Raw genomic sequence first — 24,270 nt, 5'->3', positions numbered from 1 at the left:
CAAGTCACGCGTCCGTCCTCGCGGCTCCGCGGCGCGCGGTCGTCCGGGGTCCGGGCTGCGGCTGCGCACTGCGGACCCTCTGCCGGCGCCGGGGGTCACGGCGCAGACCGCACCGGAAGCGCCCGGACCGGCCGGCGGGAGCCGAGCGAGGGCCGCGCGTGGCCCGACTGGCCGGGCTCGGCGGGGCGCTCCACAGGCGGCGGCGGCGGCGGCGGGGCCGGTGCGCGCAGGCGGGGCCGGGGCGGCGCGGGGGCGCGGCGAGGCTGTCCCCGCCCCGCACGCCGCTCGGCCCGGCAGCCGTGAGAGGGGAAGCCCGGCGCCCCGGCAGTCGGGCCCCTCTGGGAACGACCGGAGGGCAGACGCCCGCCTTCGCCTGCGTCGCTACTTCCGCGCGGGTCGCCGGCCCCGGGGGTGTGAGGGCACGCAACGCGGCCGGCGGGGCCCAGGGCGGCGCGGAGGCCCGCCGCGGACGGTAACGCGCTGGGCGGGCGCGGACGGGGCTCCGGCGGCGGCCCCGGCCGAGGTCGGCCGTGGGCGTCAGGAGCGCATACGGTGGTGGTGCTTCGGGGTCGGAGGTGGCTCCGGCCCCCTCACCGGACAGTGGCCCTTGCGGTCCTGCGCCCGGCCGAGGCTCGGAGCGCCGCGGGCTGGGAGGGCCGGGAGAGGGCTGCGGGCAGCAGGCGGGCGGGCTGGCCAGTGGCCGAAGACCCGGCGGCAGGTACCGGCCCCCCTCGGTGATCCCACTTTCTCTTCCCAGCTCTCCACCTCCTGTGCCCTGGACCCAGCCTACCAGGGCTAAAAATATTGCCCGGAGGCTCCTGAGCGGAATCAGATCGTGCTAAGTAGGGCACAACGCTGCCGAGGCGACAGAGCGTCTCAGCCCCAGGGTTGGAAGAAGGCTCTGGAGCGGCCGCTCCCGCCCCCGCTTGCCCGGCGGCTAGGCGGCTAGAGGTCTCTCTCAGCCCCGCAGGCAAGTGCGGGCCACGGGCGGTGGTGGAGGGCGCTGATACTCTTAAGTTGCCCCCACAGCCCCGCAGCTGTGCCTGGCGTCTCCCCACCCAGGGGATCTTCGACATCCATCACTGCGGGCTTACAGACCCTAAATGGTCTGTAAGCAGAGGCTGAAAGTTGCCCACTGTGGGAATTAGAACAGAGAGAGGACTTTGTAAGAAACATAAGCCGTGGCTGCTGCTGGTTTTTTTTTTTGTTTTTTTTTTTTTTTTAATTCATTCTGTATTCCTGAATAAGAGGAACTGTGCCAGGAAGTGTTTTTGGTGAGTACCAGTCTGATCCAAGCAGGCAGGGAGAAAGGCTTTCTTGTTAGTCTCTTGGAGCTTTGGCTGTATCCTTTAAATCAAAATAGATACCAGTTTATTCCTCTGAAATTAGAGACTCATGGCCAGGGAGCCTGGACACCTGCCTCCTTTCACTGGCTGTGTCTTTCTTGTAGGCAAGCTCTGTGGGCGGCTGGTTATAACAAGAAGTCGTATGGGTAGCTCAGGAGTCACAGCTGGAAAGTTTTGTGATCCGGTTGTTTTTTAATGGCATCCACGTGGGAGAGAGTGTCACGTCCACCCTAGGGACAGAGCTGCTACCATGACCAGGCAGGACTGCCCTCAAATGTGCTTAGTCTTACTAGTGCTTTCTGTGTCTCAGCCAGGAGCATACAATCCAGGTTGGGTCCATAGCCAGTGTTAGGATTCCGTGCTTAGAAGTTTTCTTTTCTTTTTTTAAATGTATATCTCCCATATTTAAACAATTTTTTAATTGAAGGATAATTGTTTTAGAGTCTTGTTGATTTCTGTCATAACAGGAATTGCTCAGTCTCTAAGTTGTGTCTGACTCTTTGCGACCCTGTGGACTGCAGCAGGGCAGGCTTCCCTGTCCTTCACTGTTTCCAGGAGTTTGCTCAAACTCGTGTCCGTTCAGTCAGTGAATCAACAGGAGTTAGCCAAAGTATACATATGTCACCTCCCTCTTGAACCTCCCTTCCAGCTGCCTCCCCATGCCACCCTGCCAGGTTGTCACAGAGCACGAGAAGCTTTTGTTTCTTTGGAGTCAGGCAAATTGGTGTCCCGCGGGAGCAGGAACTCATTGGGACATTTGGTGGAAAGACCACCACGGGATTTTTGCTTGCCGGAGCTACATCTGCTGTCCCTCCAGCCAGGTGTGTGTGGAGGCCAGTATGAAGCTGAAAAAGCAGGTGACAGTGTGTGGGGCTGCTATCTTCTGCGTGGCTGTCTTCTCGCTCTACCTCATGTTGGACCGAGTACAACATGATCCTGCTCGACACCAGAACGGTGGGAACTTCCCCCGGGTGAGTCAGTCCTGGCTGCTAACTTCTGCCTGCATAAATTATCCAGGATCAGGTTATTGCTCCAGCTGGAGAGTCATGGCAGCCCAGGTCAACAGGCAGATTTTCTAGAAAGCTGTAGGCAATGATGGCAAAAAAGAAAGGAGAGAGGAAAAAATGGCCCTGGGTACTGCTGCTCTGTCCACCTGAATTGGCAGACATTGCTCGTGGATTGCAGCTTTCCCTCCCACTAAGCCCCGGTGCAGTCCTTGTCAGCAAATGGTGCTCCAGGTAGGCAACATGATTGTCAAGAATAGGCATGGGAGGTGAAATCCTTGCCATCCATAAGCTAGAGAGTGAGGATACTCCCAGCCCAAGTGGGCTGCAGCCCTCAGTAGTGATTCAAACCACACCCGTTACCTTCTGGCCCTTTAGGCTCCTGGTCCTGCCTTCGATTTGGGAAGGAAGGATCATAGTCAGGCTTCAGGTGGTGAGCCGCATGCAGTGATCCTCCTTGTGACATAGGGAGCTGGGGGTGACTGCTTTCTGCTTTTTTGGGGGCAGAGTCAGATATCTGTGCTACAGAACCGCATTGAACAGCTGGAACAGCTGTTGGAGGAGAACCATGAGATCATCAGCCACATCAAAGACTCTGTGCTGGAGCTGACGGCCAACGTGGAGGGCCCACCTGCCCTGCTGCCCTACTATGTGGCCAACGGCTCCTGGGTGGTGCCACCAGAGCCCCGGCCCAGCTTCTTCTCCATCTCCCCTCAAGACTGCCAGTTTGCTTTGGGGGGCCGTGGCCCGAAGCCAGAGCTGCAGGTAAGAAGAGTCAGAGCCGGCAGGGACCCCCGGTGGCCGTGGCCAGGGCACTGAGCTGCTCTCCTCCTGCCTGGCAGATGCTGACTATATCAGAGGAGTTGCCATTTGACAACGTGGATGGTGGCGTGTGGAAGCAAGGCTTCGACATTTCCTACAGCCCGCACGACTGGGACTCCGAGGACCTGCAGGTGTTCGTGGTCCCCCACTCTCACAACGACCCAGGTGAGTGAGTGCCCAGTGCACCCCAGGAGCCAAGGAGAGAGCTTTCTGTCTTTTTTTAAATGTATTTGTGTGGCTGCGCTGGGTCTTGGTTGCCAGGTGAGCTTTTCTCTAGGTGTGGCAAGTGTGGGCTACCGTCCAGTTGTGGTGTGAGGGCTTCTCGTGGTGGTGGCTTCTCTTGTTGCAGGGCACAGGAGGCTCTAGGGCATTTGGGCTCAGTAGTTGCCCTCCCGGGCTCTAGAGCGCAGGCTCAGTAGCTGTGGTGCATGGGCTTAGTTGTCCCGAGGCATGTGGGATCATCCTGGACCAGAGAGCGAACCCATCTCTCCTGCATTGGCAGGCAGATTCTTTACCACTGAGACACCAGAGAAGCCCTGTTTATTTTCTTTTTTTAATTGGAATACAGTTGATTTACAATGTTCTGTTAGTTTCAGGGGTACCGCAAAGTGAATCATTTATACATATGTATACTCTTTCATAGATTCTTTTCTTTTATAGGTCATTTCAGAGTATTGCATTCCCTATGCTATACAGTAGGTCCTAGTTAGCTATCTATTTTATGTATATAGTAGTGTGTTTATGTCAATCCCAGTCTCCCAATTTATTCCTCTTCCCTCTTTCTTCTGGTAACCGTAAGTTTGTTTCATATGCCTGTGGGTCTGTTTTCTAAATAAATTCATTTGTACCATTTTTTTTAGATTCCATATATAAGCAGTATCATATGATACTTGTTTTTCTCAGTCTGACTTAACTTCACTCAGTATCATGATCTCTGGGTCCATCCAAGTTGCCGCAAATGGTATTTCTTCCATTCCTGTCTTATGGCTGAGTAATATTCCATTGTTTGTATACACCACATCCTCTTTATGCACTCCTCTGTTGATGGGCATTTAGGTTGCGTCCATGTCTTGGTTAATGTAAACAGTGCTGCAGTGAACACTGGGGTGTATGTATCTTTTCAAATTCTGGTTTTCTCCAAGTATATGCTCAGGAGTGGGATTGCTGAATCATACAACCTATATTTAGGTTTTTTTAAGGAACCTCCATACTGTTCTCCATAATGGTTGTATGAGTTTACATTTCCACCAGCAGTGTAGAAGGGCTCCCTTTTCTCCACACCCTGTCTAGCATTTGTAGACTTTTTGATGATGGGAATTCTGACTGGTGTGAGGTGATAACCTCATTGTAGTTTTTATTTGCATTTCTTTACTAGTTAATAGTGTTGAGTATTTTTTCACATGCTTTTTGGCTGTCTGTATATCTTTGGAGAAATGTCTATTTAGATTTTCTGCCCCTTTTTTTATTGGGTTGTTTATTTTTTTGATACTGAGCTGCATGAGTTGTTTATTTTGGAGATTAATCCCTTGTTGGTTGATTTATTTGCAAATATTTTCTTCTGTTGGTGTCTTTTTGTTTTGTGTATAGTTTCCTTTACTGTGCAGAAGCCTTTAAGTTTAATTAGGCCCCATTTGCTTATTTTTGTTTTGCTTTTATTTTCATTACTCTAAGAGGTGGATCAAAAAAGATGTGATTTATGTCAGGGAGTGTTCTGCCTACATTTTCCTCTAAAAGTTGTATATAGTATCTGGTCTTAGGTTTAGATCTTTAATCCGTTTTGAGTTTGTTTTGTATATGGCGTTAGGTAATGTTCTGATTTCATTCTTTTACATGTAGCTGTCCACTTTTCCCAGCACCACTTACTGAAGAGACTGTCTAGTCTCCATTGTATATTCTTACCCCCTTTGTCATAGGTTAGGTGACCATAGGCGTGTGGGTTTATCTGTGGGCTTTCTATCCTACTCTGTTGATTTCTGGGTTTGTGCTCATACCATACTGTTTTGATTACGGTAGCTTTGTAGTGTAGTCTGAAGTCAGGGGACCTGATTGCTCCAGTCCCATTTTTCTTTCTCAAGGTTGCTTTGGCTTGGGTGGGCCTTCTGGTGGCAAAGGTAAGGGAGGGACAGTTGGAGAAGATGGTGGCATCCTCAGGGGACCCTTTGTTGGCTCCCCCAGGCTGGCTCAAGACCTTTGACAAGTACTACACAGAACAGACCCAGCACATCCTCAACAACATGGTGTCTAAGCTGCAGGAGGACCCCCGGCGGCGCTTCATCTGGGCAGAAGTCTCCTTCTTCGCCAAGTGGTGGGACAACATCAGTGCCCAAAAGAGAGCAGCAGTCCGAAGGCCAGTGCCCACTGGGGAGGCAGGAGGGCCCTCTGGGTCCTAGGATGGGTGTGAAGTCCTTTTCTGGAGCTGTGGGTGCCAGGGAGAGGCAAGAGGAGACGGCAGAGATGAGGTGTGGTGGTAGAGGGGTCAGGGACAAGGTGGCAGGAATGGATTTCAGGGTCACTAGTATTAGGAAGAAAGCTGAGCGCCGAAGAATTGATGCTTTTGAACTGTGGTGTTGGAGAAGACTCTTGAGAGTCCCTCGGACTGCAAGGAGATCCAACCAGTCCATTCTAAAGGAGGTTGGTCCTGGGTGTTCTTTGGAAGGAATGATTTTAAAGCTGAAACTCCAGTAATTTGGCCACCTCATGCAAAGAATTGACTCATTGGAAAAGACTGATGCTGGGAGGGATTGGGGGCAGGAGGAGAAGGGGATGACAGAGGATGAGACGGCTGGATGGCATTACCGGCTCAATGGACGTGAGTTTGGGTGAACTCTGAGAGTTGGTGATGGACAGGGAGACCTGACGTGCTGCAATTCATGGGGTCGCAAAGAGTCAGACACGACTGAGCGACTGAACTGAACTGAACTGAGTATTAGGAAAAGTCACAGTAGTGTGAGCACAGGGGAGAGAAAATGGAGGGCCTGGCCCTGGAAATGCAGACCGAGTCCAGGGATGAACAGAGCCAGAATGGCTGGAGGTTGGCTGGAGGTTGGCTGGAGGGAAAGGAGGGCACATGTCTATTCTCGTGGTTGGTCCTGGGTTCAGGTAAGCTGGCTCAGGGAGCCCAGTGCACACAGGTCCCCTCCTTGGTTGGCAGGACTGAGCAGAGGGTCTCTTCCCTAGGCTGAGTGTGTGCTCTTAACTCCAGGCTGGTGGGAAATGGGCAGCTGGAGATTGCAACAGGAGGCTGGGTGATGCCGGATGAGGCCAACTCCCATTATTTTGCGTTGATTGACCAGCTCATCGAGGGCCACCAGTGGCTGGAGAAGAACCTGGGTGAGTCCGGGCTCAGGAGCCGGAGTCTGCCCCTGTCACTGGGCCAGAGGACAGCAGTGGGGCTCTAAGGCCTGGGGTGGGCAGAGGGTGCTTCCTTTCAAGGCTGATTGCACCAGCATGGTTGCAGGGCGATGGCAGGAGGGGCTGTGGGGCCGAGGACCCAGTGGCCAGGCCCTGGGGCGTTCAGGCCTCTGACTTCTGTGCCCCTGCCCAGGTGCAACCCCGCGCTCAGGCTGGGCGGTGGACCCCTTTGGATACAGCCCCACCATGCCTTACCTGCTGCGCCGTGCCAACCTGACCAGCATGCTCATTCAGAGGGTACACTACGCCATCAAGAAGCACTTTGCCGCCAGCCACAGCCTGGAGTTCATGTGGAGGCAGACCTGGGGTAAGGCCAGGTAGGGTAGAGGGGGTCGCAGTGGTAGTTCTCCCAGGGGAAGGGCAGGGGTTTGAGAAATAAGACCCACCAGTCCTTCAGAGCACTGGTGTAGACCATCAGAAGTGCTCGCCTTCAGGTTAGGTAGGGGATTGCATTGATATCTCTGGCCGCTGTGGAGCCTATCTGTCCCCCGGAGGAGCCGTGGGCTCCCCTGCCCTCCTTGGTCCTGACCCTGGCCAGCATATCCTCGCAGCCTTGAGTGTACTTCCTGCCTTTAGCTGGAGTAGTTACCTCCCCCGCCGGCTTCCCTGAGCCCAGCTCCACGACCTGACTCTTTGGCGTGTCTTCTGTAGACTCGGACGCCAGCACAGACATCTTCTGCCACATGATGCCTTTCTACAGCTACGATGTCCCCCATACGTGTGGCCCGGATCCAAAGATCTGCTGCCAGTTCGATTTCAAGCGCTTGCCTGGTGGGCGGATCAGCTGCCCTTGGAAGGTGCCGCCCCGGGCTATCACGGAGGCCAATGTGGCCGAGAGGTACTTGCTCCCTGCCCTGGACTGGGTGTGGTGGTGCCGTTCTCCCTGTGCAGACATGTCTGGGCTGTGCTGCAAGGCAGGCTTCAGGTTCCACATTCATAAAATGGGGGCAGGGTCTGTTGGTGAATTCAGGCCCACAGCCCTTGCAGTGACAATTCTTTTAGTACTTTTTCCTGAAAAACCAGAGTGGCTGTAAGGTACCACCTTTTCCAGAAGGGTTTTATTTTCCCGAATGAGCGTGTTTTCCAGTGTCCTCATAAACTAATGCTGGAGCCAGTGGACTGCCTCAGAGGCAAATGATTCTCAGATTAGTGCAGCGCCTTCCAACCTTCAGCCTGCTGTGCCTTCGTTAAGCTCAGGCCTCCTGCCTTGGCTTGAAGTCAGCCAGGTTCCTCAGGCTCTGTGCACCTGGAATCTCATTCAGATGCACATTCTGTCCTGCCCCACAGAAAACAGACCCCTTTGAGAAAATCCTTGGGGACCCCTAAAAATGTTGCTGAAATGGCTTCCCTAGGAAAAGGTGGGTTAAGAGAGAGCTAAACAATGATTCAGCCAGAACTGGACTGGCCTTAAGAATGTAACCAGTTGAACTGGTTTTTGTGTTGCAACACTCCAGTTTCCATGATGTCCAAGAGGTGAAACATGTGACCAAAAGCAAAAGAAAGTAGTCTTTTGTTTCTAGAATCCAAAAATCTAAATGCTGCTTCCAAGTAAAACCCTTGGGCTTTTAAGGCACACTTTTTCTTGGAGCAGCAGCTGTGATCTAAGGCTAGGCAAGGTTTACAGAGCAAGTCATGGGAGATAGCCTCATTTTCTCCTTTAACAGGCTTACAGGGCTGATAAATTAGGGGAAGGTGGTATTTGAGGAGTCCTTCCTTGAGAACAAGATGGCAAAGAACAAACTGGACCAAGTACATTAGTGGCTGGTTGAAGTGTGACACCCGTGACATGCCACTCACCAGACTTGTCTAAAAAGAGCGGTGTTAATGCAACAGGGCTGTTTTGCTATTGATTATATTAGTGATTGGGATGAGAAAGAAAATGACACGTTTATATATAGTTACTACTATGTGCCAGGCACTGTTCTAAGTGTTTAACAAATATCAATTCAGTTCATTTTAAATCTCACAGTACTGTGATAGTGGGCACTGATGATAGGCAGTTTCCTCATTTGATGGAAACTGAGGCCCAGGAGAGGTTCAGTGAGTTGCCCGAGGTTGCACAGCTGGCGTTGGTGTCATCCGGCCCCCGGGTCTGGGCTCTTCACTCTGGGGCTGTGCTGCATCACTGACTGGTGACAAAGTAAATCTGGAGTGTCAGATCCCAGAAGATCTCAAGAGGTTGAAATGTGGGCTGAATCCAACCAGATAAGACTTCTGTTAACATTAGATATAACTGTAAGGTTCTACCCTTAGCGTCCGTAAACAGGATAGGAAAGTTCAGGATGAGAAAAGGTCTTGCTGGGCCACATGCACAGAAAACATGATCCCTAACGTCAGCACGGTGGGGTGAGCGTGGGGGCTGCTGCTGGGCCACATGCACAGAAAACATGATCCCTAACGTCAGCACGGTGGGGTGAGCGTGGGGGCTGCCAAACACGCCTGTGTGAACACACGGCCACTCTGGCCATACCGGGAGTGTGGCCTGCCTTCCCCTGGACGTGCGTGGTCAGTGCTGGGCCCTGCACTCCGGGTTCCTGGATGATGGGCTACTCAGAGACCTGCTGGTGAGTGGATTCCCAGCTGCTCTGTAGGAACTAGAGAGATGAAAGAGTGGGGATGGAAGAGCAGGGACTGCAGAGCCTGATGAGGAAGCCCAGGGGAACCCTCGCACATCTTGATTGTCTGAAGGACCGACATGGGCATGGAGAATTGACTTGTTCTGTGCAGCGTCCAGGGCAGAACTGGAGCCAGGGAACTGAAGCCCTGCCTCTGGAAGAACTCTCTAGTTGCCCAGAGAACCCCAGGCTCCCTGGGGCTGGGTTTCCCACCCACGAGCCGAGTGAGTCCGTGACGGGTGTATGAGGGGGCGCCTCTCGGGCGGGCGCCTCTCGGGCTGGCTTCCCTCAGGATCCGGGTGAGGCTCCGCATGAGCCGGTTCCCCTCCCCACCTGCAGGGCAGGCCTGCTCCTGGACCAGTACAGGAAGAAGTCCCGGCTCTTCCGGAGCAATGTGCTCCTGGTGCCGCTGGGCGATGACTTCCGCTACGACAAGCCCCAGGAGTGGGACGCCCAGTTCTTCAACTACCAGCGGCTCTTCGACTTCCTCAACAGCAAGCCTGACCTCCATGTGCAGGTGTGAAGGGACACTGAGCTGGGGAGGGGGCCTTGGCGGGGCTGCAGCCCAGCCCTTCCTGTGAGGTCTCCTGCTCCCCAATACCACTCCAGAGCAGGGGCACATTCGCAATTCTTGGGTGTGTTTTTCCTTTTTTGTCACAATTCTTTCCCAGGCTCCCCAGCTTCTGTGAGGTCCAGGCCAGGTCCAGGGACTGCCCTCTGCATAGACCAGATTGCTCCCCCTCACCCCCAGCTGTGGCACGGGGAGCCAGAATTCCCAATAGACTCTGGAGCTGATGGAAGGGGGTTTTGGGGTCCCCACAGGCCCAGTTTGGCACCCTCTCCGACTATTTTGACGCTCTATACAAGAGGACAGGGGTGGAGCCGGGGGCCCGGCCTCCAGGTTTCCCTGTGCTGAGCGGGGATTTCTTCTCCTACGCGGACCGGGAGGACCACTACTGGACAGGCTATTACACTTCACGGCCTTTCTACAAGAACCTGGACCGCGTCCTGGAAGCACACCTGCGGTGAGACGCCGCTTCCAGGCTGGAGGGAGAAGGGTTCAAGGAGGGGCTGGATTGGCTGAGCAGGGACGCGAAGGGCATGGAGACCAGGACACAGAGAAGGGGAGGAAGGAAGAGGCGTGGGGCTTGCAGAGCGAGGGTGGGCCCAGGCGAGCTGTGTGGCATGAGGCCAACTTGTCTGTCTGGGCAGGGGCGCAGAGATCCTATACAGCCTGGCTGTGGCTCACGCCCGCCGCGCTGGACTGGCCAGCCAGTTCCCGCTCTCGAACTTCGCCCTTCTGACGGACGCTCGGCGCACACTGGGGCTCTTCCAGCACCACGACGCCATCACAGGCACGGCCAAGGAGGCCGTTGTGGTGGACTATGGGGTCAGGTGGGAGTCCCCTCCTCTTCCCCATCCACTCTGTGCCGCTGCCCACCATCCCCAATATGAGGATGCACCGGGTGGTCCGTGGGCTGGCCTGCTGGGGGCTCACCCTGCTGGCTGGGGGACAGTCTCTCGGTGGTCACCTCTCCCCTGGTCCCTCTCCTGCCCATCCTCCCAGGCTTCTGCGCTCCCTTGTCAGCCTGAAGCAGGTCATCATGAATGCAGCTCACTACCTGGTGCTGGGGGACAAGAAGACCTACCACTTTGACCCAGAGGTGCCCTTCCTGCAGATGGTGAGCCACGCTCCTGCGTCTGCCCGAGGGGACCTCTGGTGTGCGGCCTGGGCCGAGAGCTGTGGTGCAAGGGCCTGGCTCTTCTTTTCCCTCCCTGTCCTGGGGTGAAGGATCCCTGCCCAGCACAGCCGCTGGTCCCCATCAGGACAGGTTGGGGCCTGGGGAGGCAAGTCTCTGAGTCAGGTTGAGCCATGCGATGGTTCTCCCCTCCCCCTGACTTAATTCCAGGATGACACCCGCTTAAATCACGACGCCCTTCCAGAGCGCACAGTGATCCAGCTGGAATCTTCACCCAGGTGAGCCTGGCTCTCCACCCCTCCCAGCTGCCGCCGCACTCTGAGGGATTCCTGGCCTGGCCGTGTTCCTGCTCCTGTTTCCCCAGAGCAGGGGCCTCCTGGGTGAGCCTGCCTTCTGCTCACAGGTATGTGGTGCTGTTCAACCCATTGGAGCAGGAGCGGCTCAGCGTGGTGTCCCTGCTGGTGAGCTCACCCCGGGTGCGTGTGCTTTCGGAGGAGGGTCAGCCCCTGGCCGTGCAGGTCAGCGCGCACTGGAGCTCTGCCACCGACATGGTCCCTGACGTCTATCAGGTGAGGGGGGCTCGGCATGTGGGGCCCCGCCACAGCCCTCTCTGCTGATCCTCGGCCTCTCCCCGGGGCCTCAGGCTGTCTCTTAACACTGGCTTCCCAACTTCCTGCTCGCAGCCTTCTTACTCCCCATGTTGGGGGCTGGCGTCTTGAGGAGAGGAGTTGCCTGGAGTTTGGTCACTCCTGGGGTTTGGGTCTGTCCTTGAAAGGAAGGTGACGTTTGCTGTAGTGTGACAGTAGGAAGGACACAGTTACGTTGTCCCATTATTCATTCATTCAGATTTTTCTTGAAATCTTACGTGTGGTTACCATTTTGTGATTTTCCGAGTATCATTGGAGACTCATGAAAGTCTTGATGAGGTGCAAGTCGCCTCACCTGCCCTTTGAGAGGTGACAAAGGCCCCCGCAGTGGGTGCAGGATTTGCTTGGGCTCTTAGGCCAGAACCTCAGTCCCGTGTCCGAGGCCATCAGCCCTCCCGTGCCCACAGGTATCTGTGCCTGTCCGCCTGCCAGCGCTGGGTCTTGGCGTGCTGCAGCTGCAGCAGGGCCTGGACGGGCCCCGCACGCTGCCCTCCTCCGTGCGCGTCTACCTACACGGGCGGCCGCTGTCTGTCAGCAGGAATGAGGCATTCCCTCTCCGTGTCATTGACTCGGGCACCAGTGACTTCGCCCTCAGCAACCGCTACATGCAGGTCTGGTTCTCAGGCCTTACCGGGCTCCTCAAGGTAAAGGGCCAGGGGCTGGGCGCTGGAGCGGGTCACGCGAGCTGCCTCCGGCCCGTGAGCACTGCCACCTGGCTGGCGGTGGACCTGGGAGGGGGCAGTGCCAGCCCCGAGCCAACAGCACAGGGAAGCAGCGCTGGGCTCCTTGGGGAGGTTCGTCCGTGCCCTCCCAGGGGGCAGGCCTGATGTGCTGGTGTGGGGCCAGGGGTCAGGGCTGTGTTTCTTGGCAGAGTGTCCGAAGGGTGGATGAGGAGCAGGAACAGCGGGTGGACATGGAGTTCCTCGTCTATGGCACCCGCTCGTCCAAAGATAAGAGTGGAGCCTACCTCTTTCTGCCTGACGGCGAGGCCAAGGTACCCTGAGGACACCCCACAAACCCCAGGGGGCCCTGGGGGGCTTCACGAGCCAGGGCACCTCACCCACTGCCCCCATGGGGGCGGGGGTCCGAGGAGCGCCACCCGGGGCTCGGGCCTGGCTCGGCCGGGGTCTCAGCCCAGAGCCTGCTGGCCACAAGTCCTGCTGCTTGACGCCGGCCGGCTCCTCCCTGTTTTGCTCTCGTGCCGGGGATTCAGCTGCCCCTGCTCTTTCCTCAGCCCTACGTCCCCAGGGACCCACCCGTGCTGCGCGTCACAGAAGGCCCTTTCTTCTCAGAGGTGGTTGCCTGCTACGAGCACGTTCACCAGGTGGTCCGGCTGTATAACCTGCCGGGTGAGCCCCACAGACGGGGAGCATGGGGAGGAAGGTGTGGCTCCACGGGCTGTGACGCGCTCTTGCTCCTGCCCGCTCTCTGTGTCTGTTCGCACACTTGTCCCCAGAAAGCACGTTGTTTAGCTTTCTTGGAGTAGAGCTTGGCCGCGAGTGCTGGGACTCGCCTGGGGCACCCTCTCTGGCTGTGGCTCACTCCTCTCAGCCTCTCTCTCTGTCCTGCACCCAGGGGTGGAGGGGCTGTCCCTGGATGTGTCGTCCTTGGTGGACATCCGCGACTACGTCAACAAGGAGCTGGCCCTGCGCATTCGCACGGACATCAACAGCCAGGGCATCTTCTTCACGGACCTCAACGGCTTTCAGGTGACACCTCAGGCCTGGGGCCCAGAGACCCCGCGGAGCACAGAGCTTGACAGTGTTTAATGGCTGCATCACAGGCCCTGGCGGGCGATCTGCTCTGATAGAGAAGGAGGAATCCGAGCATGGTGGGGGCCCAAAGGGGGCCAGAACGCCCCTGATCGGCTGGCCTCGCCCGCAGGTGCAGCCCCGACGGTATCTGAACAAGCTGCCCCTGCAGGCCAACTTCTACCCCATGCCTGTCATGGCCTACCTCCAGGACGCCCAGAACCGCCTCACGCTGCACACGGCCCAGGCCCTGGGCGTCTCCAGCCTCCACGATGGTGAGTGGAGCAGGCGCTGTGTGTGTGGTGGGAGAGGTGCAGAGGGCAAGCTTGAGAAGCCCGTCCCTGCCCCCGAGGCCTGTCCCCTCGTGGGCCTCTCCCTCTCCCAGTCAGCCACAGGCCCAGTGGGGGATGACAGGAAGGCAGTTGCCTGCTGTCGCCCCCTCTCCCCGCTGCCGGCAGCTGTTGGGGTGACGGGAGGGGGTGGCCTGTTGGATCCCCTCCAGAAGCAGCAGGCACTGAGGGGGATCGTCAGCTGAAGTGGGTGTGCGCCTTCTCCTGGGAGGGCCAGGGTAGGTACAGCCGGAACAGTGTCTTCAGGGTTAGGATGAATTATTCAGCAGAAGAGAAGAATGTGTCCTGTCTTTCTGCTAGCCGTCATTAAAAGACAATGACCAAAAAGAGAGAAGGGTGGTCTCGAGAATCAGAAGGAGGACTGAGAGGACCGACCTGGAGCCGGCAACCCGGGCAGCGCAGGCGGCTCCTGTGTCCTGGGGTGAAGCGAACAGTCAGCACTTGGGGCCTTCCAAGGCCGTCAGGCTGGCCACCTTTGGGCTGGAACGTTTGGCAGGGCTGAGCCAAGGGGGCTGAGCCAGGGATGCCCGATCCAGGCTCTGCGGGGCCTGCGGCGAGCACGGTGGGGACCTGGCGCCCTGCTGGAAGGCCTGTGCTGCTGCTGCCCCTTTGCCCACGGTCACCCGGGTTGTAAGACTCCTCACTCAGCCGAGTGTCCCGCCTCAGTGCCCCTGCCCTTTTGGAAAACGGTGCGCTCACAGTGGCGGTTTTACATGCAAGGGATCTGTTTTAGGATTGGGGGTGTCTTTCTGTGGTTGCTCAGGGTAAAAACCAAGGAGGCACATAAGTTAGGAAGGGGATACCGGAGGACAAGTAGAGCTCTGTATGGGCTCCCCTCAAGAGAGTCTTGAAAAAAAAGGTGCTGGAAAAAAATCCTCGTTCCCACATACGTACGCTTTGAGCCCTTCCCCCAGGCATCTTTTTAAAGGAAAGGAGAGGTGGTCGATCACCTGCTGTTTGACTGTCCTCTCGCTCCCTCCTTTGACGGATGTGGTGGACAGAGTTGGGTCTGTCCTGCGTAGAACCACGGTGGGAAGCATGTATTCTAGTCACAACAAAATCTGCCCAACCTGACAAAGCCTGGCCTGGGGCAGGGTCTCTGCAGCAGCTTCCCCTGGCGGTTGATAGGGTTTTGTGGTTGCTGCTTACTTTGTTGTATGTAGGCAGCCCAGAGACGGGTCCTTGCCTGGGCACCCAGACTGGCCCCACTCCTGAGCCACGGAACACACACGGGCAGCGAGCCGCCAGGGTCACAGCCCTTCCCTCGGCCCCTTCCAGCTCCCAGTTTCTTGGCTGCTTTGTTCCCTGAATGACTCGCCTTCCAGCCAGGCTTTCTCCTTGGGCCTTGGGTGGGCTGCTTCCAGAGGCTGGCATCTGCTTGGGGTCGAGGGAGGTAGGCTGGGGGCTCACAGTGAACTCCCCTAGGCCAGCTAGAGGTGATCTTGGACCGGAGACTGATGCAGGACGACAACCGGGGCCTCGGCCAAGGGCTCAAGGACAACAAGAGAACCTGCAACCACTTCCGCCTCCTGTTAGAACGGCGAACCCCAGGCAGGGAGGTGAGTTCTGGGCCTCCCCCTGGGACCCAGGTCAGGCTAGGCCCGTGGGTGGCTCTGGGTTCCAGCCCCAGCCTGGGAGCCTCCTCGAGGCACGCAGATGTAGCCAGAGTAGGGTCTGATCCCGGGTCGGCAGGAAGTGAGTCTGACGCTCTGCTGCTCCATCTCACGCAGCCTGGCACCTCCCTCTCCATAGCTCCCTGTCGTCTGTGCCTCCTCGTGCTCATCTCTCACCTTCCCACCCGCCCCTGTGTCCTCTTCCCCTCTTTGTTGCTGCCCCAATCATCTCACGGCTTTCTTTGCCCCCACCAGCCTGGCTTTTTCTCCAAACTGGCAGCCATGTTTAGGGGCTTGATCTTTCACAGCAGCAGGAACAGGAACCGAGAGGTAAGGGCCAGTGATGCGGTGTCACACTAGCCTTAGTGATGTGTAGCTGGAGTTGGAATCCCTGGTGGCAGAGCCTGCTGCCCAATCCCCCATCTGGGGCTTGGTCACTCACTCGTCAAATAGCTGCTGGGCTCTCGCTGTGCTGTGAGGGCTGAGAGGGCAGCAAATGCATACAATACTGACTCTGCACTCTAGGAATTGACTCGTGAGTAGGGGTGGGGGATGAGCTGTGTGTGTGCATATTAAAAGTAGAAAATGGGTATGTCCCCGGGTCCTGAGGAATGAGAGAACATAGTGGAATCCAGGACAGCTTCCTGGAGGAGGTGTCATCCATGAGCATCTCTGATGAGTGGGGGGTCCACCCTACACATTTGAACCAAGGCACAGGGTGGGAGGCAAGAAAGAATGTGAAGGGTAAGAGCTGTGAATTCACTCAGTTGGATCAGAGCCACCTGTCCGGTGTGACAGCCACTAGCCATGTGCGGCCATTTAAATGTATTCAAAACCAAATATAATAGCAGGTTCAGTTCTTCATTCAGACTAATATTCCAAGGGGTACCTGCTGTGCTAGTGCAGATGTAGCATATTTCCATGACTGCAAAAAGTTCTAGTGGCCAGTGTGGGCTGCCATGGAGGGTGGTTTGGGGCAGACAAAACAGGCCTGGAGTGCCTGGTGAAGGCTTTGGACTTCCTCCTGGAGGCCAGTAGGCACCTGAGCTGAAGGAATGCTATTCGGACTCTGCTCGAGGCGTATCACTCCCGCAGTGGGGGCCCGGGTGGGTCTTCAGGGTGGCTGCTTCGAGGCTGTTGACGCAGGAAGCAGTGTCGTTGGCTTGAACTGAGCCCTGGGAGGGAGGAACCTGGAGGTGGCTGTGAGGGCCCTGCCGAGGGGTAGTGGAGGTCGTGTCTGAGGGAAGGGTGAGATTTGGACAACAGGAAAGAGACGCTAAGAACATGAATTTAGAAAGCTGAGCTCAGGCCTGTGAGTGTGACGTCCCCGTCAGCTGACCAAGGAGTGGGGACCGCTGGGTTCAAGCATCAGGGTGGGTGGAGCTTGAAACTGGGGTCGCCCCAGAGGCTTTCTGCATCAGAGGCCCAGCCTCCATGGTGAAGTGTCCATCTGTCTGTCTTCCCTTCTCCTCTCTACTCTGAGAATCTCCATGGTAGGAGACATTGCTGATGGGAGCATGAGGAAGCAAAAAGCCCCCAGAGTTAGAGGTGCGGTGGCCTAGTGAGGTCACGCGTCCTAAGCTGCGTGAGGCAGGAAGCGACTGTGCTTGAAGGGTTCTGGAGTCAGGCACCCCATGTACCCAGACACGTCAGGGACGCTCTCTGCAAAGGAGCATCCTTCCCCTCCCCCGGTGCCGCGTCCTCAGCCAGACCTTGGCCCGTCCTGCAGGTCCGCGAGGCCGCCTCTGCAAGCTTCCCGTCCCTCCTCAGCCACCTGACCTCCATGTACCTGAACACCCCTGTGCTCGCCCTGCCCGTGGCCAGGAGGCAGGCCCCTGGCCCCGCTCTGCGCTCTTTTCACCCTCTGGCCTCCTCACTGCCCTGTGACTTCCACCTGCTCAACCTGCGGACGCTCCAGGCCGAGGTGAGTGTCCGGTTCAGCGCTGGATCTTCTGAGTGGACCTTGCCTCTCATCCAGACTCCTCTCCATCCAACCCTGCCTTCCTGGCAGAGGTGCTGCCCCACCTGTGAGCCCTGCAGAGACCCCTCCCCACCCCCACACCCATGCCCCCACACCCACACACATGCGCACACACATGCACTGCCCCGTGTGTCTGTCACCAGGAGGATGGCTTGCCCTCGGCAGAAACCGCGCTCCTCTTACACCGCAAGGGTTTTGACTGTGGCCTTGAGGCCAAGAACTTGGGTTTCAACTGCACCACCAGCCAAGGCAAGGTGAGCAGGGCCCTGGTGTGGGAAGGGAGCAGAGGGCAGGGAAACAGCACCAGGCACAACGGGCAGAGAGCTCGTTGAGGCAGGCAGCTAGTGGGGAAGTGGGCAGGGTTAACGCTGGGACTTCATGGAGAGAAGGGGGAGAAGCTGGTGACGTGTTTTCAAAGCCTCTGAGGCCTGGCAGGGGCAGTTCCAGACGAGGTGTCCAGGTAGACAGCTTTGGTTGCATGTGTATGAACCTGCGTTCAGCAAACAGAAACACCAGGAGTTAAAAACCAAAAGCCATCGTACTCTAGTCATTGTTTAAGCCAGCAAAGACTAGCACTGATCAGTGCATCTGCATGCTGGTGCCAGTGACTGAGAGGTAAATCAAGACATGGTCCCTGCTGGGATTCCCCTGGCAGTCCAGTAGTTAGGTCTCAGCACTTTCCCTCCTGTGGGCCAGGTTCAACCCCTGGTTGGGAAACTAAGATCCTGCAAAGCCTCGCATGGTATGGGAAGAAAAAGAAAAGATAAAGTCCTTGTCGTCAGAGACCACACAGCTCAGTGCAGCAGTTCCCACCCTGAGGTCCACAGGGGTTCCAGGGTTCCGCAGACTGAGTGCACGTGTAGGCACTTGCTGTGTGTGGAGGGGCCCATGCTGAAGTGAGGGTCACACAGGTCACGCAGAGGGAGAGCAGCAGCACGTGGCGGGTCAGCTCCCAGCACTGCCCTGCGCCTTCTCCCTCCCCACAGGTGGCCCTGGGCAGCCTCTTCCACGGCCTGGACGTGGTTTTCCTGCAGCCAACCTCCTTGACCTTGCTGTACCCTCTGGCCTCGCCCTCCAATAGCACTGACGTCTACGTGGAGCCCATGGAGATCACCACCTTTCGCCTCCGCTTGGGCTAGGTCTCCTTGTGGCCTGAAGGGAAATTTCATCCATGGAGACTGACCTCCTCACATGAGATCGGGTTGGACAAGCCACACCCGGTATCCTGTCCCGATCTACCTCTCAGAACCACGACAGACTGGGCTGTGCCCTCATTTTCCCTTTATTGTTGCTTCTGTGCAGGGGGGCAGCCCGCAGGCCCAGTGTTGGGTGGATAGGTAGGGCAGCGCCGCTGAAATGCAGCGGTGAAGGCCCTTGCTCAGAGGGGCCAGTGCCGGCCTCTGCTTTGGGGGGGTGTGTGTGCACTTCACGGGGCACCGGCTCAGGCACCCACCTTCTCCCCCAAATGGGATGGAAGAGAAGCAGGGGAGGCTGAGTGGGCCAGAGTCTGGCATCAGGCTCACGGTGGCCAGCAGCTGACTCTAGGGGAGTCCCGTAGTTGTGTAAGGACACATGTCCTGATGTGACGAGCAGGAGCGGAGCGACACCAGGAGGAGGGGCTGGGGACCAAGGGGTAGCCGTCGGGTGGAGGAGTAGAAGGAATGGCTGTTTGTGTGACGGCTCCTTTCTGAAGTGCTCCCTGAGCCGCACACCCTGGCCAGGGGCTGCCGTGTGGCAGGAAGGACTCATGACTGTCATGGCTGCAGGGCATAAGACACTTCAGGTACCAAAACCCCCATCTCAGACTGGGCACTTGGTCTGCGTGTTGATTTGTGGGGTGAGGGAGGGGCCACTCCGCTTGACTCCTCTTTGGTTCCTGCATGCTGTCTACCACTCTCCCCAGGAGCCACTTCCTATCACAGGGGCGTTTGATCCAGCACATTTCCTTTCCCTGGAAAGAAAGTGAAGCTTCCAACTTGAGAAGGCTTTCAACATCATCCTTGCAGGCCTGAAGCTTCTCCATCACATCCTTCTACAGAAGTCTTTGCGGGGAACTAGGAAGACATAGACTAAATTAGGAAGCACCGTGGCTGCTTGTCAGCTTTCATTGCAGCTTCGATTATTAGAGAAAAATTTATGATAGTCTCTACAGATGCTGAAACAATATTTGGTAAAATTTAAAATCTATCCCTTATTAAACAATATTTGGTAAAATTTAAAATCCATCCCTTGTTAAACTCTTAGTAAGTTAAAGATTAGGAAGAAACATCCTAACCTAGATAAAGGGTGTCTCCATCTGAAACCCACAGTCAGTGGCATTCTAAAGACCCAACCACCACAGACATTCCCAGTGAAGTCAGAGATTCGCCAAGGCCATACAGTTCCTTAGCCGTGTCCTGGCACTACTAACCCTGCAGTGTGGCAGATAGGAGCGGTGAGCAAAAGGTCCAAAGTAGCCGTCCAGTACAATCCGAGAGGATCAGCTCAAGGCCTTAATAGAGCATTCTGTATGTCGACTCAAACGACGCACGTTACATTTCTGTAAAGATTCTGGTTTTCTGCAGATCATCCCATAAATTCGATGCATTCCAGTGAGCTTAGATACTTTTTGGAATTTGACAGGTTCCAAAATTGTCAACATCTGTTGGATCATAGAAAAAGCAAGAGAATTCCAGAAAAACATCTGCTTCATTGACTACACTAAAACCTTTGACTGCGTGGATCACAACAAACTGGAAAATTCTTAAAGAGATGGGAATACCAGACCACCTTACCTGCCTCCTAAGAAACCTGTATGAAGGTCAAGAAACAACAGTTAGAACCAGACATGGAACAATGGACTGGTTTAAAAATGGGTATATATTGTCCCTGCTTATTTAACTTATATACAGAATACATCATGCAAAATGCCGGGCTGGATGGAGCACAAGCTGGAATCAAGATTTCTGGGAGAAATGTCAGTAACCTCAGATATGCAGATGACACCACCCTTATGGCAGAAAGGGAAGAGGAACTAAAGAGCCTCTTGACAAAGGTGAAAGAGGAGAGTGAAAAAGCTGGCTTAAAACTCAGCATTCAAAAAACTAAGATCATGGCATCCAGCCCCATTGCTTCATGGGAAATAGATGGGGAAACAATGCAAACAGTGACAGACTTTATTTTCTTGGGCTCCAAAATCACTGTGGATGGTGACTGCAGCCATGAAATTAAAAGATGCTTGCTTCTTGGAAAGAAAAGCTATGACAAACCTAGTCAGCGTATTAAAAAGCAGAGATATTACTTTGCTGACAAAGGTCTGTATAGTCAAAGCTATGGTTTTTCCAGCAGTCATTTATGAATTGTGAGAGTTGGACCATAAAGAAGGCTAAGCGCTGAAGAATTGATGCTTTTGAACTGTGATATTGGAGAAAACTCTTGAGAGTTCCTTGGACAGCAGGGAGATCAAACCAGTCAATCCTAAAGGAAATCAAACCTTGAATATTCTTTGGAAGGACTGATGCTGAAGCTCCAATACTTTGGCCACCTGATGCAAAGAGCTGATTCATTGGAAAAGACCCTAATGCTAGGAAAGATTGAAGGCAGGAGAAGGGGATGACACAGGTTGAGATGGTTGACTGGTATCACTGACTCAATGGACATGAGTTTGAGCAAGCTCTGGGAGATGGTGAAGGACAGGGAAGCTGACATGCTGCAGTCCATGGGGTCGCAAAGAGTCGGATATGACTTAGCGACTGAACGACAACAGCATTCATTTGGAAGAGTAAATGTGTGAGACTACTAAAAATTCTGAATGATCAGAGGGTGGCTGGGGCAGTGGTGCTGGGTAAAAGGCACTAGATTTCCCCGGGGGGCTCTGGGGTAGGATCAGACCGCTGGAACCAAAGGGAGAGCCCAGCATCAGACCCAGGTGTAAGGGACTCAGTACAGGATAGAGGAGTATTTTAAGTGGGGAAAAAAAGATGGGTTATTTAATACAGACTACAATAACTGCCTATCTGTTAAAACAGGAGCTCTCTACCTCACAGTTTACACAAAAAGTAGCACCAGAGGGAAAAAACAAAAAATTGAACTCCAGAATTACTGAGGAAAATATAGGATATTTTTATATTCCAGTGTGGAAAGGTCTTTTCTGAACAGAAAACTTGAAAGCTATAATAAGGGAAAAGATAAACAGATTTTACCACCAAAAATACGTGTAAAGTTTGTTTATGATGGAAACCACCAAGTTAAAACACAAATGACTGGGAGAAAATATTTGCAGCACTTCAAAACTTGGTGTGTACGATCACTTCGGGAGAATAACTTGCTTTGAGCTCCTTAGAGCAAGTCATGGGGCCTACTAAGCAGTGACCAGCTGAGTTTTTCTGGGTCACCCAGGGTCATTGCTGCCCGGCCAGGCCACGTGGCATCCTGTGTCACAGTGAAAGAATGAAGATTATCAGAGAATGTGACACATTCTGTGTCACACAAAGAATGAAGTGCTGAGCAGAGTGCCTGGTACATTTAATACAGTGAAGTCGCTCAGTCGTGTCCAACTCTTTGCGACCCCATGGACTGTGGCCCACCAGGCTCCTCCATCCATGGGATTTTCCAGGCAAGAGTACTGGAGTGGGGTGCCATTTCCTTCTCCAGGAGATTTTCCCAACCAAGGGATTGAACCTGGGTCTCCTGCATTGTAGGCAGACACTTTACTGTCTGAGTCACCAGGGAAGTGCTCAGTAAATATGAGCTACAATCATGTTCATTAAGGATGCTAAGCAATTACATTATAGCTGGTGTCATTTACTAGTATAACTTGTAATCCGGTTTTAAGGGAGAACCTGTGAACCCCCTAGGAAATTAGTAAAATAAAGGCTATTCTCTTTGGAGGTATTAGATATGCAAAGAGGTTATTCATCTGCCAGGGACTGAAGTGTTCATTCCTACATGCTGGCCTCTTAGAACCCCATAAGGCAGCGTTGCTCAAGGTGTGGTCCACAATCCCCAGAATTACTTGTTGAAAATCCAGCTGCCCGGCCTGTGCTGGCGGGGCTGCTCCTTCAGCCGGCACACTGGAGGGGCATCTCTACAGCAGAGCCACGGGTCCCTGAGACTGACTTGTGACACGAACAAGAAACAAAACCCTCCCTCAGCGCACAGGAGGAGAAACAGATTCCTTGGCACAGCCTGTTGAACCAATCTCTGGGAGGAGGGACCAAAGAATCCACACTTACAACAAGCTCCCAGGTGAGTCTGCTGCACTTATAACCTGAAAAAGGGCCTGCTCTTTTAAGGCTAGCAGTAACCCTTTCCCATGGAGCTCTGGCCCTGAGGCCTCACAATTCTGAGGGTTACATCAAAACCAGAACCAGATCCCTAATGTATACTTGAGGAAGTGTTTGCAGTTCAGGAAGGTGGATTACTTGTGCTTGATTGAAATTTTTTTAATATGCTTTTCAGCTTCCATTTCTTAAAGGATACTAAATTTTACACATACTTTGATCCCATTTGTTTAAAGTATTACCGCTGTATGGACTCATAATTGTACCATCTTTGTTCTGACAGATTTCCCTTTATGGTATGTGGTAGAAAAAAATGATGCCTCTTTTGCCCTTTGTAGTAGAATGCACATTTCCAGTTCAGAAATAGTTAAAATATGTATGTAAGTAATCCAGTTTATAAAATGTGATGTTCAGAATACAACAGCCTTGTTAGAAACCATGGGATTAAGAGTTGGTCTCTTTCCTAGGTTAGATTAATACCTGGACTTTGCTGGTGGACCAGTGGTTAAAACTTGTGCTTCCACTGCAAGGGGTCCAGGTTTGATCCCTGGTCAGGGAGCCAAGATCCTGTGTGCCATGTAGCACGACAGGAAAAAAGATCAGTGCCTGGAATTATGAATGTAAGGGCATTAACCCATAAATCATACTCTGGAATTGGAAAGAACTTGGAGATCATTGTGTCAATATAGTTTGATAACCTAATGTTTAACTTCTAATTAATATTTCTCAGTGTTTTATTTTTTTAAAAATTAACCAGGGACCTTAGGAGTAAGGGAGAATTTGGGAGGAAACAGAGCCCCGGGGGCAGATACCATTTACCCATGAGCCTGCTTTCAATGCAGGATCCTCTGTTAAGGAATACGGGATTTCTCTTCAATTACAAACATGTATGATGTCCCAGAAAGGCATGTAGAGCTCATTTAGTCCAACCCTCTCATTTTACAAATAAGCTGAGCCCCACAGAAGTTACATGAACTCCCCCATGCCAGTGGCAGAGCCAATTCAGTGTTCTTTCCAGTATACAATATCAATGCCAGGCTGTTACACGAATCTATTTTCAGTTAAATAAAACACATTAAAAAAAAAAAACAGAGCCAGGACATGAGAGAAACAACTTCAATCACCGGGAATGGATAGGATTCTATTCCTCTCTAACTCTCTACCCATGGAGAACCATTCTGTTTCCAGGAAGAAAGGAGGACTAATGTGGCCAGCTGGAACCATGACGAGAACAGCTGACTTACTGGGTCCCTCCTGCACAGGGTGGGCAGGCCACACTGCACTCTGATTCGGCTTGCCTAGGGGATGAGTTTAACCTGTGTGGAGAGAGTGACATCCTTACCCTGAAATTCACCTGCATACCACACTGTCTGTCACCGTGTTTAACTAATGATGCCCATGCACTCAGGAAGGAAATCATAGTGTGAGTGGTAGGAATGAGGCTTCCCATCCCAAAGAGATCTTTGAACTAAATTTTTGCTTTTCCCTAACAAAAAAATGTGTACAAAGAACAAACACTGCAAGGAGCAATTCTCACAGGAAAAAAACATGATAGAGGACAGACTAGATCCTTCTTCACACCAAGCCTCAATTTTACTTAGGGTCAGAGGGAAATTGATCGTAACAGTTGCCAGGACCAAGTGATTCTGCAAAGAGTGTCCATCCATTTTTGGCTCCTGATTTAGACCTTGCTAGTGGAGAACAAACTTGAACTGAAAGAACTCTGAAATTAGGTAGAGTAGGTACAGGAAACAGTGACAGACTTTATT

General features: G+C 54.0%; 1 protein-coding gene across 7 annotated transcripts; it reads left to right on the top strand.

Moving 5' to 3' along the window:
- The first annotated feature begins 206 nt into the window (after window positions 1-206).
- Window positions 207-23,217, top strand: MAN2A2 (mannosidase alpha class 2A member 2). Of its 7 annotated transcripts, none has more exons than XM_070775143.1 (25): window positions 207-472; window positions 758-970; window positions 2,164-2,317; window positions 2,858-3,115; window positions 3,193-3,337; window positions 5,348-5,519; window positions 6,375-6,502; window positions 6,717-6,890; window positions 7,235-7,421; window positions 9,538-9,715; window positions 10,021-10,223; window positions 10,411-10,593; window positions 10,766-10,880; window positions 11,109-11,176; window positions 11,302-11,467; window positions 11,953-12,156; window positions 12,417-12,539; window positions 12,780-12,894; window positions 13,097-13,254; window positions 13,430-13,571; window positions 15,072-15,205; window positions 15,515-15,589; window positions 16,989-17,183; window positions 17,384-17,494; window positions 18,227-23,217. In XM_070775143.1, exons 3-25 carry the CDS (start codon window positions 2,186-2,188, stop codon window positions 18,377-18,379), a joined length of 3,519 nt encoding a protein of 1,172 aa, XP_070631244.1. In that variant the 5' UTR covers window positions 207-472; window positions 758-970; window positions 2,164-2,185; the 3' UTR covers window positions 18,380-23,217. The 7 variants fall into 7 exon arrangements, with proteins under 7 accessions (XP_070631244.1, XP_070631243.1, XP_070631242.1 ...); XM_070775142.1 differs by having other exon boundaries at window positions 211-472; window positions 758-1,274; window positions 11,953-12,189; XM_070775141.1 differs by having other exon boundaries at window positions 212-472; window positions 2,168-2,317; window positions 11,953-12,189.
- Window positions 23,218-24,270: the final 1,053 nt, after the last annotated feature.

Source organism: Bos indicus, chromosome 21, assembly GCF_029378745.1.
Source record: "Bos indicus isolate NIAB-ARS_2022 breed Sahiwal x Tharparkar chromosome 21, NIAB-ARS_B.indTharparkar_mat_pri_1.0, whole genome shotgun sequence".
Taxonomy (NCBI): domain Eukaryota; kingdom Metazoa; phylum Chordata; class Mammalia; order Artiodactyla; family Bovidae; genus Bos; species Bos indicus.
The sequence above is the reverse complement of the archived record's forward strand: the minus strand, read 5'-3'. Positions and strand labels throughout refer to the sequence as shown.

Excerpts from the sequence above, each read along its gene's own strand:
- MAN2A2 (XM_070775142.1), top strand. The coding sequence starts at position 2,186 with ATGAAGCTGAAAAAGCAGGTGACAGTGTGTGGGGCTGCTATCTTCTGC. Across the intron at positions 5,520-6,374 it reads AAGAGAGCAGCAGTCCGAAG|GCTGGTGGGAAATGGGCAGC; the intron begins GCCAGTGCCCAC and ends TCTTAACTCCAG. Across the intron at positions 15,590-16,988 it reads GCAGGAACAGGAACCGAGAG|GTCCGCGAGGCCGCCTCTGC; the intron begins GTAAGGGCCAGT and ends CCCGTCCTGCAG.